This window comes from Cryptomeria japonica, chromosome 2 (assembly GCF_030272615.1).
Source record: "Cryptomeria japonica chromosome 2, Sugi_1.0, whole genome shotgun sequence".
NCBI lineage: Eukaryota > Viridiplantae > Streptophyta > Pinopsida > Cupressales > Cupressaceae > Cryptomeria > Cryptomeria japonica.
Window position 1 is genome coordinate 237,252,614 of NC_081406.1, and position 20,008 is coordinate 237,272,621.

Sequence of the window (20,008 nt, forward strand, 5' to 3'; positions counted from 1 at the left end):
TAAATATTATTAGGTTGACCCCTCTCTTTTGTAGGGTTACTTCTTGTTCCAACTTAACAATATTCTCTAAATGGAATATTTATCCTAACTTCATGGTCAAGTTTTGAATACACTTCGGAAAATTCATCTAAGTTATGGTTTGATGTATTGATCTCTTCTCCTCTCATTGGCCCTTCTTTAGTTACGGAGGGTCTAGTTACTCAAAGGAGGTATTTGTGCAAATGAGAGGTGAAATTGCACCAAGGATAGAAGATGATTTGAGGCAAAGATACATCAGGTTGATCATCTAAATGAACATTTGGTCTAAGGCAAGGATGAAATGCAAGTATTGCTTTGTGCAAATGGATGGTGAAAAGCCGCCTTGTTTGTGCAAACAAAGGTCAATCAGCCGCCACCCTTGTACAAATGGAAGCCAAAATACCACCAGGTTTGTGCAACAAAATGCCGAAATCTTTGTGCAAACAAGCACAAAATGCCAAAATCTTTGTGCAAACAAGCACCTAAAAGCCGAAATAGTTGTGCAAATGAAGCACAAAATACCACCTAAGACAAGTTTGCCTTGTTTAAAGAAAGATGAATTTGCCGCCTCCCTTGTGCAAATGGAGGACTTAATGCAGAAATCATAGTGCAAATGAGCAAGAAAATGACAAAACTTTTGTGCAAATGAGCAAGAAAATGCCCACCTCTCTAAGACACCTCCAAGCTTTGATGTTAAGTCAGCTATCGTGAACAAGGGTAAAGTGCTTAAGGAGAAGATTAAAAAATTTATTTGCTGAAACAAGTCGGCCTAGGACTTGAAAAGACACACCCTCTTCTACACATCAACGCCTATATATAAGAGCGTTTTGCCTCATTTCAAACATCATTCAAACAACAAGCGACTCTGATTTAGAATAAAAAGCAGAGCAGAGCGAAGTTGAAGGCAGCAATTTTGACCATTTCATTGATCAAAATTTACCCTAAGGTGTTACGATTCTGTTTAAGGCAGGCTTGACTTGGAGGCATTTTTCATCCAATCTTTGAAGGTGATCTGGGCAGACTTGTGCGAACCTTCATACACCATCAGACCTGTAGCGGTATCAAAGACGAGGTTAATCAAGATCAGGTCTAAAATCAGACCTAGAGAGTGAGCAATCAGACTTCAGTCAGACCTTGAGACATCATTCGATCAGATAAAATCAGACATATAGAGATGAGGGACAGGTAAAGTTAATATGTACTTTATGATTTTTGATATCCTCGTGTTTGTTTTGCAGATGAAAGATAAGGGGCAGGTCTGATCGGAGGAAGGAACAAAGTGAAGATGGGGATATCAGAGACACATTCCACATTTAAGAATCACACCAAAGAAAGATGAGTTTATGACATGATGAACATGGAAAAGGGAACTCAACAAGATCTACATCAAGGTCTACATTCAATTAAGACTATCATGAATATCAAGAACTGCACCAAGGAACTCAACAATCCAAAGGGGGAAACTTTGGAAGATCAAGACTTCAAGGACAAATTCAAAGACAAGTTCAAGGATCCTCAATAAGAGCCTTTGAAGCAAAGAGGATGCATGATCTAACATCATCAATAGGTCGAATAACACGAAGTCGGGTTGATCAAGGCAAGATATGCAAGCAAGAGTTAAGGAAGTCTGCTAAACCATAGTGATGCCTTCATCTTCATCACACCGGGCATGGATAGTGTTGACTATCAAGAGATATTGCTTGAGGCATCAACACTTGCTTGTGATGTTGAGATCTAGTCTACCAAGCAAACTGAGGTGGCATCCTTGTCATCACCAACCAATCAAAGGGCTCCACATTAACGTGTCGAGATGCAATGTACCTAACTCACCCATGGAGGCACAAACTTTGAGATACCTAACCTCATTTTCTATTGGTTCACATTCAATATTGGACCTAAATGTAATTTTCTCATTGACCAGATGGAGTTGTTGTAACAAACCCTAATTAGGGTTTTCATCTTGTAATCCCGACCATTGATTGTGAATCAATCTGGGCCATTCATTAAAGAGTCATCTATATAAGGCTCAGTTTTCTCATTTGTAAAAGTGAAGACAAGGGTAGTAGAGTAAGAAGAATAGTGTAGAAGATGGAGTAGAAGTTAAATTAGGAGAAGGCAAAGATTATTCCCAAGACGTTGTTGTAAAGAGCATATGATTTCATTGAAGCTATGATTTGATATGTTATTTCAACAAGTCGCATGTTCTTTACTTCTCATTTGCTTTCATGTTGATTAAATGAATGAAAGGAATTGTGAATGATTAATGTTGAAATTCATTTATCCATAACACTAGTGATTTGTTGATTGTAAGTTTGCCTTGTGTGGTCAACTAGAATCCTTAAATGAGCTTAACTTCAATTGCTATTCATACCTTGATATGCATCACCTTGATGGTATCCTTGTTGTTAATAGTGATTAGAACATCACGTGCTTACCTTAGAAGATCGCACTAGCGTTGTGGAGTTGTTTGTTGATGGCGAAGCAAAGCTTAGTTGAATTTCACCCAATCGTTCATTGTTCCTACATTCTTAGGATTATATTACATTCCCTAAACTCTATCTCTTTTGCCCTTTTATTTTCCAAGCAAGTAGTTAGAATCTAAGTTCCAGCAAAATCCAAATGTTCAACATTCAAGTACTCAACATAAGTCCCCTTTGTGATTCCAGCAATATAACATCAACCATTTAGCTATCTACATGTCAAGACCCGACTATAGAAACCATGGAGTCATCTCGGTTGATCACATAATTTAGCATCTAAGGAGATTTTGATTAAGAGAGGATAGAGTACCTTTGGTATTTTATTCTATGTTGCATAGTGCATAAAAAACCCATTAACAACATCCCTCCCGTTAGCTTGGTTGGGTCTAGAATGCTAACTATGTTGTTCATATTTTGAAGGGTTTGTAAGAGTAATTGAGTTCTCTTCTCATTTTGCTCCATGAGAGCTCGGATTGTTCTTTCGTTATGTTCCATTAAAGCCCTCAATTCATTTCCAAAATGTTCACCCATTGTATTATTTTGAGTAGAGTTGTTGCTTGCTGCAAGTTTCCTTTTTTCTCTCTCTAATGCCTTTTGAGTTCTTTGGCTTGCTTGAATATACCTTTCCTCTTGATCCTCAATTTGGCAGGATCAAGGCTCTGATACCAATTGTAATGTCCCCTTTTGAGATACACCTAATTTTTATTGGAATGTGAAGTCATCATGGGGTACAATGGTAGTATGTTAATGTTATTCCATTAGTGACGGATAGTCTTCATGGGGTACCACAGTAGTGTTAAACAATTTTCGTATGTGTTAAACATACAGTTGTGCGAGTCGTACTTACTATTTTTGGTAAGTTATCTTCAATTAGGACTGTGCAGCTCAATTGTTATATTCTACTCGAAGTCGTGTTCATGTACTTTTGGAGGTTGTTGTAACTGTAAAAATTCTTGAGAAATAATATATGAAAGATCTTTGCCGGTGGTTTTTTTCCTGGTATACTTTTACCAAGTTTTTTCCACGTAAATTTGTGTGTTTATGGTTTATTGTTTTCTCTATATGATTCTGCATTGTTTATTTCATAACATTTTTTGCCCAAACATAATAATTGATTAATAGAACCTGTTTACAAATAGTATTCTATAGCTAAATCACATAATGGCTATTGAATTTAAAAGGAAATAATCAATTAACATCAACAAAATGATCATGATGAGTCCTATTGATAAACAGCACCACCTAAATGCATTTGAATCCATAGTATAGTTTCTTTTCCAACAACCAACCATATTAGGGATTTGAGGGGAAAGCACGATAGGGCATCGGGAGATTGTTTGCCACAACTAAGCCCAAGGGCGTGGAACATCCATCCAAAACAATTCAACCCCTTGGCCCACAAGCATGGCAGGACCTCCAATCCATCCAACTTGGGGTGGTCTACTTACGTTGAGGGAACCGATCTTCTACATCTCCCTACCATGTTTCCTCACTAATCGCTTGTAGGATGATAGATTGATTAATTTACTAATTCTAAGAATCTTAATAGATTGGTAACTCAAATTAATAAATAAATCAAAAATTCATAAGAGATTTCATAATAAACAATAGACTTAAACATATTTGCATACCAATTACGTTGCTTAAATCAAATGGCTTCTTTTCTTAAATGCAAATTACATATATGAATTCTGATCTGAGTCAATGCCTTTCTCAAAATGAGGATCTGCCTTATATAGCCCTCAAGAGAGGGCAAAGAGTTAAATGAGGTGTCTCTTCTAACTATAAACTAACCCCTACCCCTTCATCCACTTGTGTCTGTTTGGAATCATTGTTGTTAAAGGATTTGTTAAGGATAACTATCCGTTTGCTTAAACAGATTGTTGCTTATATTAGTTATATATGGAGGCTCTTGTCTACTTATCCAATAAGGAAAGACCTTCGAACATAATTTGGTTTATTTATTATTTTTGATGGGTATGAGAAAGTCTTATGGTAGGGGCATGACATCCTCAACTTCCCTAAGCCCATATTGAGCATGATCCATTACACCAACATGAATAGGCCTTGTTTGGGTGAGGCATATGACGGCATTGACTCAATGATTAAGAAGATAAAAGTCATTATAAATGCAAAAGAGCAAGATCCTAAAGAAAAATTCTTCAAAGAACTACAACAAATCATTGTAGAGCGATGGAACAAAATGACCACTCTATTGCATCTTCTTGCCTTTGCATTGAGTCCCAAATATTATAGTTCTCAACTCCAAACTGTTGCCACAAGAGTTGCCCCATATAAAGATCATGAAGTTGCTCAAGGGTACAAGGCAGCACTTTGTAGACTCTTCATTGATCGTGGCATGCAGGATGCAGTGATGGTTGAGGTCATGGGTTTACCATGCTCTTCAAGACAAGTATATGGTCGATGCTCATAATTGATGGTACTTCCATGGCGAACATATACACACCTACAACCTCTTGCGATCACAATTTTATCGCAAGTAAATTTTATAATAAAAAAAAAAATTATCTTTTAAGCTTTATTTATATTTTAATCTTATAATTTCAAAGATAAATTTTTAAATTTGTAACTCTTAACTCTCTAATTTTATCTTAATAGGTTGCTAGTTCATCTACATTTAAGAGGAATTGGAGCACATCCCTTCATCCACTCAATAAACTACAATCAAAAAAGGTAGAGGACTTGGTGTTTGTGCATTCAAACTTGTGACTCCTTACACAAGCAAAGTGGCTACAAAGAAGTGGGATATTGCGTCGGAGAGTATAGACATGATGCTTCCACTGCCCACTTTGCTTCACTTGATGTTGATGATGATTACGAGCCACCTAGTGAGCTTGAGAGTGCTCGTGCCAATACTAGTGCTACTAATAGTGTCAATGCCAATGCCAGTGGCACTATTTGTGGTTCTTCTAATTTACCACAACATAGATCATCTAATATGGATGATGATGATATTTTGACGACCCATATGATATTTAATCAATGAAGGCTGATTGTAAACACTTGACATTATTATTTTTTAAAGTTTAATATATATCATGACATTCAAGTTTGACTAATATTTGACTATTAATGTGGTGTTGTATTTTGCCATGTTATTTGACTATTAATATGGTGGTGTATTTTGAACTTAATTACAACTACAAATATGCATATCAAAGTTTGGGGACTCACCTGGACTCACCAGGACTCAGCGAGTCCCGAGCCAGTTGACCCTAGGTGAGTCCTAGGAGCCCGAACTCAGGCTCGCCCAAGTCTTGGGACTTAGAGACTCCGCTCGAACCCAGTGAGTCCCGATGCCCAAACTCAGTCGGCGTTCAACACCAAAAAAACATATAAAAGTCAACTCATTTCATTGTATTAGCAAAATAGGAGGAGAAAGAGTGAGTTGTGAGGAAAAACAAGAGTGCATTGTAGGGGAACCAACAAGGAGGACGAAGACCAAAAAAATGTCAACAAATCGCATTGGGGCTGCATATTACTCACATTTGGTGCATCAAGAGCTCCATAGAAAGGATTGAAAAGAAGTTGCATTTCATTTCAGCTTTGTTCTAAGAGGTAAGATTGAATTTTTTGGTCTTTTTGCGTTTTCTAAGCAAAATTCTATTGGTTTTTTTTAAACATTTCTATTCATTTCCTTTCAAAGAAAGAGAAAACCCTACAATGTACATTGTTTTTCTTTCAAAACATTTCTATTACATTGATTTTTTTGCATTAGTTTATAAATAATAATGCACAAATGTTCATTTTTTTTGTAATTATATCTTATTGCAGCAACCTTCAACTTTTGAAAATCATATTTTTCACAATGTCTAGTCTTGGAACAACCCCAGGTAAAAAAGATCCAACTTGGAAACATACTGAAATTTTTCTCAAGCAAAAAAAAGGAGAGGCCAAACGTAAATATTGCAAAACACTTTTTCATGGAGGCACAAATAGATTGAAATACCACCTTGCCGGCATACACGGCCATGATGCTGACCCTTGCACTGAAGCACCTCCCAAGGCTATTCGTGAGTGCCAAGTGTAACTAGAAACATTTGAAGCGAAAAAGGAAATGAAGAAGAGGCAAAGGGAGAAGTTGGCTAGCACTGGCTGTGTTGGAGAGGCTTCTTCCATGCCTCCATATCGTCCTAGTGCTAGTGCTAGTGCTAGTGCTAGTGCTTTTGCCAGTGGTAGTGGGAGTATTAGCATTGGTCCTAGAGTTCATAAATCTAGGATGGATTCATATTTTGAGCCATGCACTACGCCTAATGCCCAACCGTCGCTTGAGAGCATGGGTTGGAACAAGGAGTTACATGATGCAACTAGACATGCAATTGGCCAATTTTGGTACTATTGCACCATTCCATTCTTTGTGGCCAAATAATTCTTTTTTATTTTATTATTTTAAGATTTATAGTTTGCTTTGTCTAATATTTTTTTATTGGACATACTTATCTTATTTAATTTATTTCTAACAGGTCTCCTTATTGGCAGAGCATGGTTGATGCCATCACTATTTGTGGAGAGGGGTTCAAAGCCCCTTCTAAATCTAACTTAAGTGGCCCAATTTTGACGGAATCGGTGGTTGATGTAAAAGCCACATTAGAGGAGCATCACGAGATATGGAGCAATAAGGGTTGCACCATCATGACCAATGGTTGGACCGATAGGAGAAATAGAACACTCCTGAATTTTCTTGTTTCTTTCGCAGGTGATTGATCGTTCTACCTTCCTCAATGCATTGAATAATTTGAATTTGATTGGATTGATCAGGTAGATAGAGAGGTTGAGGTTGTAGCCATGGCAGAGGAGGAGGTTAGAGCATGAGAAAACACAAGCACAGTTGATGTTGGTGAAGGTGGCATGGAGTCATGGGCAAAGACTATGGCTGCTGAATCATCCAAGACCTACCTTAGACGCCTTCGTAGGAGGGATGCAGGCTCCTCTAAGCCATAGACTTGTAATTGTTGTTTTGATATTTGTGTAGAACATTTGATGTCATGGGTTTCATATTCCACGAGTTTTGTATACATTTGACAATATTTATATATCTAATTTTGCTATTTCCTTCAGCTACAATTTGCGTTTATACTTATGTGATCAATGTATACTTGTGTATGTGATCAAATTAGCTTCTATTTGATGATTTTATAGTTTCTTTGAGGTTTATTTAATAAAGAGTGCATGAAACAAGTTTTAAATCCTTAAAAAATCTCTAAATTTCTTGGGCTATTCACTTTGCCAAGTCCTGCCGAATCTGCGCCGAGTTTTTTGCTAAGCCCTGAGTCGAGTCTGTCATATCCCCTTATTTTCTTATAGAAGAATTTTAAACAGTGGTATTAATTTGTCTGATCTTAATGATTATTTACATTAAATATTAATTAACTGTTAAATATGAGTTAGTTATTACGATTGCTTAATATTTAAACATATTGTTAGACATAATTATCATTTGCTGGAATCTGACAACGATTGAGAGGGGCAGCAACCTTTCCAAGAGGTCAGTGCCACCAATAGTAATGACTAAGGAATCGTGGCTTTCCACCACTGGGAGAGGAAGATTAAATACCCGCCAACGAACTGGGCAGGGAGATAGAGAGTTTACGGGCCTGGAAAATCAGAATTGAAGTTTGGAAGCTGCTCACATCCATGCAATATATATGGGAAGAAGTGTCTTTCTGGTAAGGACTTTCTGTGCAATACTATTACAATATATATATATATATATATATATAAGAAAAAAATAACTGCTTGTACATAACAGCATTGGTGAATCTCTGAGATAATAAACATTCTGTATATTAATATTTTGAATATATATGTGTTTATAAAAGTCTGGCTTTGGCATAATTCTGAAAATTCTGAGAAGAGATTGACAGTAGAGGGAGAACGGTTCAGACACCCTCATGATTTGACAGTAGATGGAGAACGGTTCAGACACCCTCATGATTTGACAGAGGGAGAACGGTCCAGACACCCTCATGATTTGATAGAGGGAGAACGGTTAGATTTCCTTACTTCATAAATCATTACTGATCTATCCTTTCTTATTATTCTTTATTTTCTGCATCAATATAATCAGCTTACACTTATTAGACACTTATATGATATAATGAAATAAATTATTCTCTAACTTGTGTTACAGGTTTCCCTATTAAAGCGATAAAAGGTATTCCATTTCTGGTCTATCTTTAACAGCAGAGAATTACCATCTAGGGCAATCTAGGTCATTTGAAAGGGGGCATTACAGAGTCACCCTTGCCGAGTCCGCGTCGAGTCTGAGTCCCATTTCTATGATGTATATATTTTTTATTTTTATATGTTTTTGTATGAACAAACCCAACTTCGAACCATCCCAAGAAAAATTTGACTTAACTCATGAACCAAACCTTTGAACCCAAACCCTAACTGGCAACTTGGTTTATAGATGAAAAAATTCAAAAAAAAAAAAATTTAAATGATTTTGCCGGCCTCTAATAAAATCTTTGCATCACTGCTGACCACAACATAATTTTTAAATCATCAACACGATTAGCTTCTTATTCAATTTGTGAAAAAATAAAAACTGTAATAAATGTGGTCGTAGAACCAATACACACAAAAAAGTTGCAGGTAAAAAAATCTATATGCATATCCTTAAATTTTCTATCTATGACACATGATCATTCCATGATGTGATTCTAGTAGACTACATCAAGAACATAATTTTCCAAAATCCTGCAGTTTCTCCTCATATTTGTGAGATTTTAACTTCTTAAAAAACACTCAAAAAATTGAATCTTGAATATATCAAAAAAATAGACTCCCGGATCGCTATCCCAGAAGCACATGCCACCATCCACAAAAAATGGCCTCCTGCACATACGTTCTGCCATTCCCATCCCAGAATGGAGCATAATTTTGTATGAATGGTTTTCAACAATTTGATAGAAAACTTTTTCCAAATGGCAAGCAGATACCTTCCATATTTTGAAGAACAATATGAATCTATGATACTCCTTTCTACCAAGAATGTAGCCAGCAATTTGTGACATTTTCCTGTATGATATGCCAAGTGGAAGATGCCATATCTGATAGACTTGAGCAACAATGATACTCTGAAGTTGTCCGAACAGACAATGTAGGCTAGTAACTTGTGACAATACCTCTTCAGTTCTCTAAGATGATGAATTTGTGTATTATTATTCTTAGATTTGCATTCAACGGCAGTATGCAAAGACAAGATTCCATCGTTGTAGATTAGCAGAATGATGATTGTTATCTCCATATTTGGTCAATGGTAAAAAGCAAGAGCTTAAACAGAAATGCCTTTAACATACTTTTAAGCAACTACTAACTGGTTAATCCAGAGTTACAAACATGTTCTGATTCGCGAAGCTCCTAGGACAGTTTTCTTATTTCATTTAGCTAAACAGCATATTCAATTTAGATGCTTTTCAAACTTAAGCAATGAAGCTGTTCTATGTTAACTTTTTATTTAAACTAAGATCTTGAGGGAAGGATAGTGTATAAGAATTCTCTGGAGCCTAACCATTTAATTTAATTACGAGCAGGCAATGCTCAGTGCTCAAATGCTAAGCAAAGCTAATTGGAAAAGCGCAAGCCTATTAGGATTGTCTGATTTGAATCACAGTTATGCATAAATTTTCTAGCAGGCAGTTTGCACCAGTTGCTGGATGCAATGCAAATTTAATGATATGGTGATTAAACATGTTCAAGAGTACAATCATCCCAGCCATCTAAATCCTAAAAGCTCGATAGTCTCGCCTTAGAAGGCTCCACAAGAATATTTGCGGTAACTCGCATCTACCGAATGCTAGTTTAAAGTTTTGGAATCAAGATTCCAAAAGTTATCATCACGAATTCAATATTGACTCAAAATGCCAAAAACACAATCATTTTATATTACCAAGGCAAGCAGTAGAGAGTACTAGCTAGGGTTTCGCCCTAGTCAGCATTCTTATGCAGTTACAAGCAATGAAGATAGATATGTAGGGAGTGGCACAGAAGAGGGGCGGGACAACAATAGTACCAATATTTCCACTGGAATTCTTACTATGTTCTCCAATTCTACATTCAAGAACATGAAAAGCCGGCACATATTGCACTTTAAATTAATGTTTTATGTTGCATTTACTGCATAAACACGGAAAAAAATGGTAGGAAGGTTTTCAGCACACCTTCTAACTTTACTTTCTCGTTGAGATTATTGATGTAAATGGTCATATTCGGAGGAATGTCGGAGGACTGCATGCTTTCTGAGCTATGTCACCACTGCAACTATTCGCCGGCTAGGATTTATCTTCCTCAAACCCTCTTCTTTCGCGCTGCGTAGCAGGCCAGTCTTTGAAAAAACGATGTTTCCCAAATCAGGAAGACCAAAGTGAGTCGAAATCCCGCCTCTCTCTGTTTTGTAACAATTTCAATAACGAAAAAAATTTAACGTTAATTGGGATGCCACATCGTTACTCGCGAGTTTGGGAGGCCCTGAATACTTTACCGTCCAATATTTAAAAAATATTAAAATTTTATAGTTAAAAGGTTTTGTTTTTTAAATTTTATGAGAATTTAATTATATATTTAATATTTATTGTATTTAGGTAATGTTTATAGGGATGAAGTATCCAAATTTCTAATAGGATCACCTACCTAAATATTATGCCAACTTAAATATGCTAAGTTTTTTTTGCAAAATCTTTGCTAAGTGAACCATTTATTATAAAGCTCATTTATTTTTTTATATTCAAGTGTGTCCACTTAGGGTTTATACTTTATATTTATATTGTAAAATTAATATAATAATATTATTGTTGACATTTTTATGTTACCTTTAGCCATGTAGATAAGTGATCTTAGATAACCTAATGGCCAAAACCTTGTTACTTTCTCAAGGTTTAAAACCCTAAGTTCTTAAGGCATTTTTGTCTTAGTCCCTTCTTGGCCTTGTTCTAAGTCGTTGTTGACCAGCTCAAGTGGTCATTTCACTTAAACGCCATCGGCTAGAGTGTCCCTTTGGCATCACATACCAGCCCTATCTTACCCGCTACCGGCAAATGGAGGATCGCATGGTTCGCAACAGTCAAGGTTAGCCTCTACTTAACCTTGCGAGGTTGCAATGGACCATTGGAAGTTACTATTAGATGTCAAGTCACACCTTCGCAGCCTAGGATTGGCAATCAGGGATTTGTCTGCGATGTTGTGATGGGGTTAATAATTACCAATAGTTGTTGGGTCGCATCATCGCGGCAATCAAAACATGGTGTTATCTGAAGCCGCGATCTTGCGATTAGCGACCAACGGTTAAGTGGATGCTAGGTCGCATCCTCACGACTTCTTTGTAACTGTTTTTGGCTAAGTTGTGAGCTTGCAATTGATGGGCTTGGTCAGATGGTGGGGCCAACAATTTTGTACAAACTAATGGTGGTCATCTGATTTAGCTTAGAGGCGGAATCGATGATTTTGTTTTATTTGATCATTGAGGATTTTTCTGGGGGCCTTCTAGGTGCTTCTCAATTGTTCATCTACACACAAGGGGAAGATCCAATGACCAAATTTCAAACTTGGAGTGTTCATTGGAATTCAAACAGGTGTTGTGGTGGTTGCCAACTTGATGGTAAGAAAATCAATTTATGACCTAGTCGGTGACCCAAATCAGGTTCGATCTTACTCCAACCGCTTTTAGATGTCACGATGATCGCCATCATTCTTGTTGGATTCTCCAGATGTTTCCCAAGGTCGTCCATGCCAATTTATTGCTCTCAATTGACATTTGGCCTGATGGAATGTATTCAAACGCCATCCTAGTTGCAGTACCACCCAATTTTTTAGGAGATTTCATGCCCTCTTTGACTACAACAATGATTTTTATCTAGGGACCTGTTTTAGCACACAACATCAGATCTTTCGTCTAATTCATGAGCCTAGTCATCAAGTTCAAAAGGAGATAAAATTGCAAATTCAAAATTTTGGAGCAACTTCTTAATAAAAGGCAACTTCATTCCTTTTGAAATGAGTTCTCGCTTTTTTCTATATGAACGACAGTGAAATAGATCTTGCAACTCATATCTTAGGATTTTTTTCAAGTATTTTATGCATTGTAATTGGATTCTTCTACAAAATCAATGAGAAAGTTTGTTTTTTTCTGCTCATTCTCTTGTCATTTTTCATTGTGTTGTATGATCTTCATGAAATTTATTATGATAGTTGCAATCCTTTAATTTTATTTCATCTGTGCAATGTTTGTTGGCAAGTAGTCTTAAGTGTCGATCAATATGTTGTGTAAAACCTTAACAAGCAATACTATATGAATTCATTCATCTCTATGCAAACTGAAAATAAGCAACCTTCATATGAAATGTTCATGCTCCACTTAGGCATGAATAAGTTGTCAACATAGTTGTTTTCTTAGTTGAAATAGTTGTGATCAGCCATTTTAAAACCAGAAAAACAAATATTGATGCATCATCACAAGTTAGCTTTTGTAGATTTATGATTCAAAGCATCATTCTTCCCTTTTTTCTTGTCAAAAATCAGTAATTTTAGGTGATCATTAAAGGGAACCGGCCCTCTCTAGAGGTCTACTTTTGTTATAGGGTACCCACAACCTAAAAGTAGTCCCATGTGTCATAGGTTAGCTGATTCTAGGCTTATCTAGGGGTGCAAACCTTCGTGACAACAATTATACTTAAAAATATTGGCATATCTATCTTTAGAGGAATATAGGTAAAGTACATGTTTGTTCATTATTCCACTTAAAAATTTATTATTAATGTCAAGAAGCATTCTACAATCGGAGCAAGGGGCAGAGTGTAATGGTATGAGCATTTTAATGTGTAGAGGAGGGGATTTGTCACCTCCAAGATGATGAATCTTAGAGGACAAATCGATTCGCTGCTACCTCACTCAAACTGGTGCTAAGGTGAGCCAGGGGATAAAAAATGACAAAGTTTAGTTAATCGCAATTTGAGACTCTTAAACGACTCTGTCAAGCCTCTGTCCAAAGGGCGAGCACGTAGGTCGAAGACACCAGCGCAAAACACTATCATCTTGTACGAACGAGGTACAAAATTCGTACATGGAGTTTCAGGTGCGATTATAATGCAATAAAACATGGAAAGTAATGAAGCTAAACTAGTGAATGCTATATACGAAATAAGCAAGATAAAATGGAAGGAGAAAGAGGGAAGAAAGTAAACAAACAATAGGTCCACACTATGAAGTCTCCAACCAGATGAATCTTCTCTAATGCAACATGCACACAAGCTAGAAAGGAAAATGTTGGGGGTTGTGTTTTGGAGTCTGCCTCAGTCAGACCCCCGTTTTGGTATTTCCACCTCCACGGACAACCCAGGTAGATTGATAGAATAAAAGATAAATGCAAGATAAAATCAATGATAGAAGAGGGATGTGATAAATCTCAAAATGCTCAAAGATAGGATAAATAGATAGATATTACCGAATAGGTTTGACAAAAGACAAGAGAGTTGCAAGAGATATTGTGAGATCTTGAGAGTGTTGTAGCAAACTAGAGGCTACTATAGCAAGTGAGTGAGAGAGCAAGAGCCAACTATGAGAGCCCAGAGAGAGAGAGAGTCTAAGAGAAGTTGAATAACTAAGAGGAAGCTTGAATGAAATGAAAGATGGATTTAAAATAAGAGAAGAGGAGGGAAAGAGAGGGTCGTGAGTCATCTAGAAGATTTTGAGTCGTTTCCACCAACATACACAAATGACAAGTGGAAAGGTGCGCTCAGAACCGATATTCAATCGTTGAGATGTCGCAGGACTAATGCGCGGCACGCGGACGTCTATGCAGTGTGCTAGTGTCCAAATGAATCACGCTCGAGAACGACAGGAGACACGTGGCTAACTAGACTGACGCCACGAGGGAGCTATTAGGAAGGGTGTCTTGAGCACCCTGAGAGGGAAAAGGCTGATGCAAGGGCTGAAGTGAGCCTACTCAGGTGCTAGGGGAATGGACACCAAAGTGGTTACAAAATATGCAGGTCGAATTACAAAGGGGTATGCAATTTACGACACTACATAATGTTAAATTTTATCTTTTAGCTTAACTTTGACAACCATTCACATGTCAAAATATTAATATTAATTATAAACATAATATTTTCAAAATAAACACCATATAAATTAAAATATACCCTCATCAAATCAATCAAAAAATATATATACCCTCATCAAAATTAAGAGTTTTAGATAGATACATAAATATAAAATAAAAAATGATCTACCACTTCATAATTACAATACGTAACAACTTTTTTTTTTTAAATTATTAATAGGGAATAACTAACCAGAGTATTGTAACTTCCACAGTCCATTATACTAGATTTTTCTACTTTTGGTTTTAAACTGTGTATGATAACTTTTCATCATCAACATTTCAGATTTAACTACATGATCCATCATTAGGATGAAAGAATTAGCTAGAGAGCAAAAAATAATGGATCATGTAGTATGATTTGAAATGTTGATGATGAAAAGTTATCATACACAGTTTAAAACCAAAAGTAGAAAAATTAAGATAATAACTAATTCAATTAAAAAATATATGTAATAAAATTTTATTTGCAATGGTTTCTTTGTAAATGAAAAGAAGTCTAAAAAATTAAAATTTGTATTAGGAAAAAAATTATTTATTTTTTGTTTGTAGTAATGGTAATTTAAAGTAAAATAAAATAATTTAAAGTAAATACAAAAGTTCCAATTGATATCTCTAGCATTTATTTGGATAGATGTATTTAAGATATCTATACTAGCATACTTATATTTTAAAAAATCTAAGTAAAGTACACCAAGAGATATCAAATTTTAAAATATTTAAAATTCATAAATAATAGTAAAGAGTTAATTGTAATGAGATTGACATGAAATGGTTCAATAAATCAAAAATAATAGTAAAGAGTTTATTATAATGATATTGGCATGAAATGGTTCAATAAATCCTTTAGACTACTTGGAGAAAAATTCAAAATATAAATATTTAACATTTGATTTATAATGATATAATAATATATAAATATTAGATTTGATATATTTATTTTCTCCAAAAAAAAATATTGTTGTAAAGTTAATCCTTATTCAAACCTAACCCTAATCATATATCTAATTCTAATTCTAAATCTAACCTTAATCCTTATCTAATATTAAATCTAACCTCAACTGAATCTAGACACTAACCCTATTTGAACCCTAATGTAACATAGATCTTAATGCTAATTCATCCCTAACTCTAATCCCATCTTTAATCCCATCTTTAAACCTAACTTGAACCCTAATTTAACATTAAATCTAACCCTAATTGGCTCCTAATACTAACCATATCTAAACCCTAATCTAACATTAATCCTAACCATAATTAATCTCTAATCTTCACCCTATTTAAACCCTAACCACAATTTAACCCTAACTCGAATGTTTTTCTTATAACCTATAATGGTGAAAAATTAGGGTTTCCACCATTAGATGTATGAAAACCGCTAATTTTTACTTAGGGACCAACACAATAAGGAAAGATGGGAATTAGATAGATCTATACCTAAAAGGCCCAAATGTTGATCTAATTTCAAGGTTGTTGAATGTGCCCTCTTCTTTCCCTTGAGTTGAATTGATTTATTGAATTTGCTGCAATTAGGGTAAATGTGTTGGAAATTGATGTAAAAATGCATAAATAGTAAGGTATAGTTGTTGGATTGAGCCACAAACCTAGATCTGAGGATTGTAAGAGGATTCAAACATGTTCCCAAAAGGGGCTCTTGATTTGTCAGGACCGATGTGTCTATTTCTCTAGTCCTCTGAAAATTTCACACACTAATGGGGGATCGGTTCATCTCTATAAATAAAGCTTATCCTGAAGATCGCAACTTCGTACTTGCCTCCTACACGTAGAAAGAAGGGAAAATGGGTTGGAAATAGGGGTTTGCCTTAAGTCAAACCTTGAGTTTAGAATTAACCATGAAATAGAAATGAAATCCGATTGACTTGTAGTGATGAAAATGCTCTCCTTTTGAGGGAGATGCTGAATAATGACTGAAAAACAAATGATATACCTCTTTGTGAAGTTTTTTTTGTCTCCACGTAGAATTAGGGTTTCATGAAGTCTTCAATAACATAGAACATGAATATCAACTCCAATGCTTGAATCTTAACTTTAGCTCTTCCCTAATGCTTGAAGGAAGGTTGATTTCTTGCTTGCTTGAACTGGAATTCTTGATTTATTGATGTTTAATTTAATTTCATGTGTGTGGATAATCAAATGAGAGGGGTAGCCCTCTTTTCATACTTGCCTGTCAAAAAACAAACTAATTTTCCAACATGAGTTGTCATAAAGTTGGGATTCTCACTCAAATTTTATGACCATGAAGAGGCCCAAATTTAGGTCCTAATTGGGAGGACCAATGCATGGCACCCTAGTCCTGCCTAATCAGGCTCCAAAATTTTAGGGTAGGATGATGTGAAAAATGAATTCGTTGATAAATGTGCAAAGCAAGAGCATAACTAGGTCCTATTTAGGCCTCAGAGCACAAACGCCAAGGTGAGGGCTCAAATGCGATCAATATTATAAGGGAGTACAATTTAGGACGCTACATTTAGCCCCCACTTTAGCAGAGTATAAGACTAAGCATTTTTAGTAAAGTACAAAGGTTCACATTGAAAGGCTTTCATCAAGATGTTAAGGAGGCAAGACATACGAAGACCCCATTTGACTTTAGGTATCTTGTGACTTCAAGATCAAGATAAAAGGGACATCATAAGAAAGAGGGAGAAAACAAAACCATGACTACAAGCCTAGTAAGGTTCTCTTACCACGAGTCATGAAAATAAAAATACCAAAATTATAGAGCAAACGACTAATTTTGCTAAGTAACTTGAGTATCGAGGTGCACAAAAAGAGAAATATTGAACGAAGTGTATGCCCCCATGTTAAAGCAATTGTGTGCACCATATCAGGAGCAATTGCTTTAAGGTAGTATACATTCATCCAAAAGAGAAGCATGTTATCACAATGATATGCCACCAAGAAGGGTACATCAAATAATAATGATCAAAAAACACAAAACACATAACGGTTCTACTTAACTGCGGGGTTAGTATGCTTTTATGATAAATAATGTTTATCATGTATATATTTGCATTGAATTGTCTTCATCTCCCAAAGAAAGTAGAACCACTATGGAAGAAGGGCACATGTGTCTTTTGAGTCAACATGGGAGAGACCAAAAGAGATCTCAATGATTTGTATCATCCTCAAGTAGACAACACTAGGGGCAACAAATAGAATAATTGAGAAACAAATAGAAGAAGGTTATGAACAAGCAAGAGAGGGAGAGAGAGATAATCTATGACACGAATGAAGCTAATCAAGCAAGTCATCCACCTCCTAGTCTTTCTCAACATTGTTTTGGGAGGGTGGACAATATGCAAGAGGAGACACTTCGAGCACGGTAGCTGGAGCTACTGCAAGTTCCAAACAAGGAACATGCTCTAATGATGGATCCCTTTGTCTGTTACTAGGATCTAGGATCAATGCTTGTGAAAATTGCTTAGATAAATCAATTTCAACATCAACATATTCATATTCATCACTTGAATAAACATTGTTAGCATGAACATAATTTTCATCCATCTCTTCATCAAGATTAATAAAAATAGGATCTTTAATTGGAATAGAACATGAACCATCATATTTCTTAAGCATTTTATGTCTTGGAAATTTAGGTTGAACTTTCTCCCTGGGGTTAAGCGAAGGCTAGACAAATGGAAAAATGTCAACATTTAGAGTCTTCGGGGAGGAAATGGGTTGAGAAGCAAGTTCATGAGCTCTAGCATGACATCTTTGTCTATGTTCTCTCACACAACAGTTTCTTTTATTTTTAGCTAAAGGTTGTGAAGGTTTAGGGTCAATAGGCTTAGGCTTCTTCTCTTTCTTTAAATAAGGATGCATGAGAGAATTTTTTTTAGGTTGAAAGATAGGATATGTCGGGCACTTTCCAAGTTGGAAGATGTAGGAGGCAGAACCGCATCATATAAAGATAGAAGGTGTAGGGAGAAGACTAGGTCCATTATGAGGAGGAAAATAGGCCTATCATGAAGAAGAGGAATGTGATTGGGATCTCTAGGCTTGCTCAAGGATAATATCATCTCATTATTCCATCTTTGATAAGATCAAAAAAGAGTATCACTTCGAGGTTTAAGAGGTTCAAATTGTTTAGACCAAAAGTAATCAAGATTAACATCTCCACGCCTCATCGTGGGTTGGTAAATGCTATGATTAATTGGTATTGTTTTATCATTAAGAGGGAATTTCAAACACTCTTGTAGAAGGGATCGATTTCATAGAAGAGAGCCAAGGATGTCCCAACTTCACATGAAATTGATTCGACGTAGGAATGATAGAAAAATTAACATCTAAAGATTTAGTACCAACCTCAATGAGAAGAGTAATAGAACCAATAGAAGGACAAGAGAAACCAACAAAGATTTTAATGACCACATCAGATTTATCATGTCACTCGATGCAATTGTAAGGTATAAAGATATTTTTTAGTTATCACGTTCACCATACACGCGAGATCAATGAGTACATTTCATGAAAGCATGTCTTTAATATTTGCAGTGATATATAGTGGGTCGTCAGGTGCTTCAATAGTCTCACTAGGATCAATGGTAATGCATAGGTCCTTAGGAGGTGTAGGTTTATCAATAAGATTCACCACATAATATTAGACTCAAGGCCAAGATCATTAATGGAAAAGGAAAGATGTTCAAACTCAATCACATTAGTAGAATGAGAAGGCAAAGGATTGTTAAAGATTTGGAGATTTTGATTAGGAGGAGCTATGGATTTGTTTCCTTTGTCATTCACACTAGCCATAGATATGGTATTGTTATCAATAAGTTCTTGAATTTTACTCTTTAAGGAATAACACTTTTCAGTGTCATGACCAGGTTGATGATGGTATTGGCAAAAATATTTGGCATCATAATGAGGCGGAAAAGGTTTGGTTGTGTCAATTGGTTTGATGGGAGGAAGTTTGAACAAATTCTTACTCAACAATTGTGTCAAAATTCTATGCAAATATTTAGAAAGAGGAGTAAATTCTTATCTAAAATATTTGGATAAATGAGGCATACCTGTTGTCATGATTGCTACTTGAGTATTGTTGTTGTCATTGAACTTGATGAATTCCTTGTTTGGTTTAAACTTTGCAAAATTTTGTTGAACACTTTCATTCTTATCAACTAGAGCCATTAAAGGAGATGATTCAAATTGACTCACTTGAAACTGATAGTTATGAAGTATTGCACACAATTGTGTAGAGGAAGTAAACTCAAAAAAGATAAGCTTATCTCTAATGTATTTTTGCAAATTACAAATGAATATTATTTGAGCATCTTGATCAAGAATAGGATAAGAAAATTGAGAATACAAATGCTTATATCTACTAATAAAATCAGTCAATTTTTCTTCAACACTTTGCTTATAATGC

At 35.7% G+C, this 20,008-nt stretch overlaps 1 protein-coding gene across 1 annotated transcript in view; it reads right to left on the minus strand.

Annotated features, from left to right (window-relative positions):
- Window positions 1-10,952, minus strand: part of LOC131046573 (U1 small nuclear ribonucleoprotein A) — a 108,369-nt gene extending 97,417 nt beyond the window's left edge. Inside the window, exon 1 of the mRNA XM_057980336.2 lies at window positions 10,685-10,952. Within this exon, the coding sequence (XP_057836319.1) occupies window positions 10,685-10,757 (73 nt within the window). The 5' untranslated portion in view covers window positions 10,758-10,952. The remainder of the gene's footprint in view (window positions 1-10,684) is intronic.
- Window positions 10,953-20,008: the final 9,056 nt, after the last annotated feature.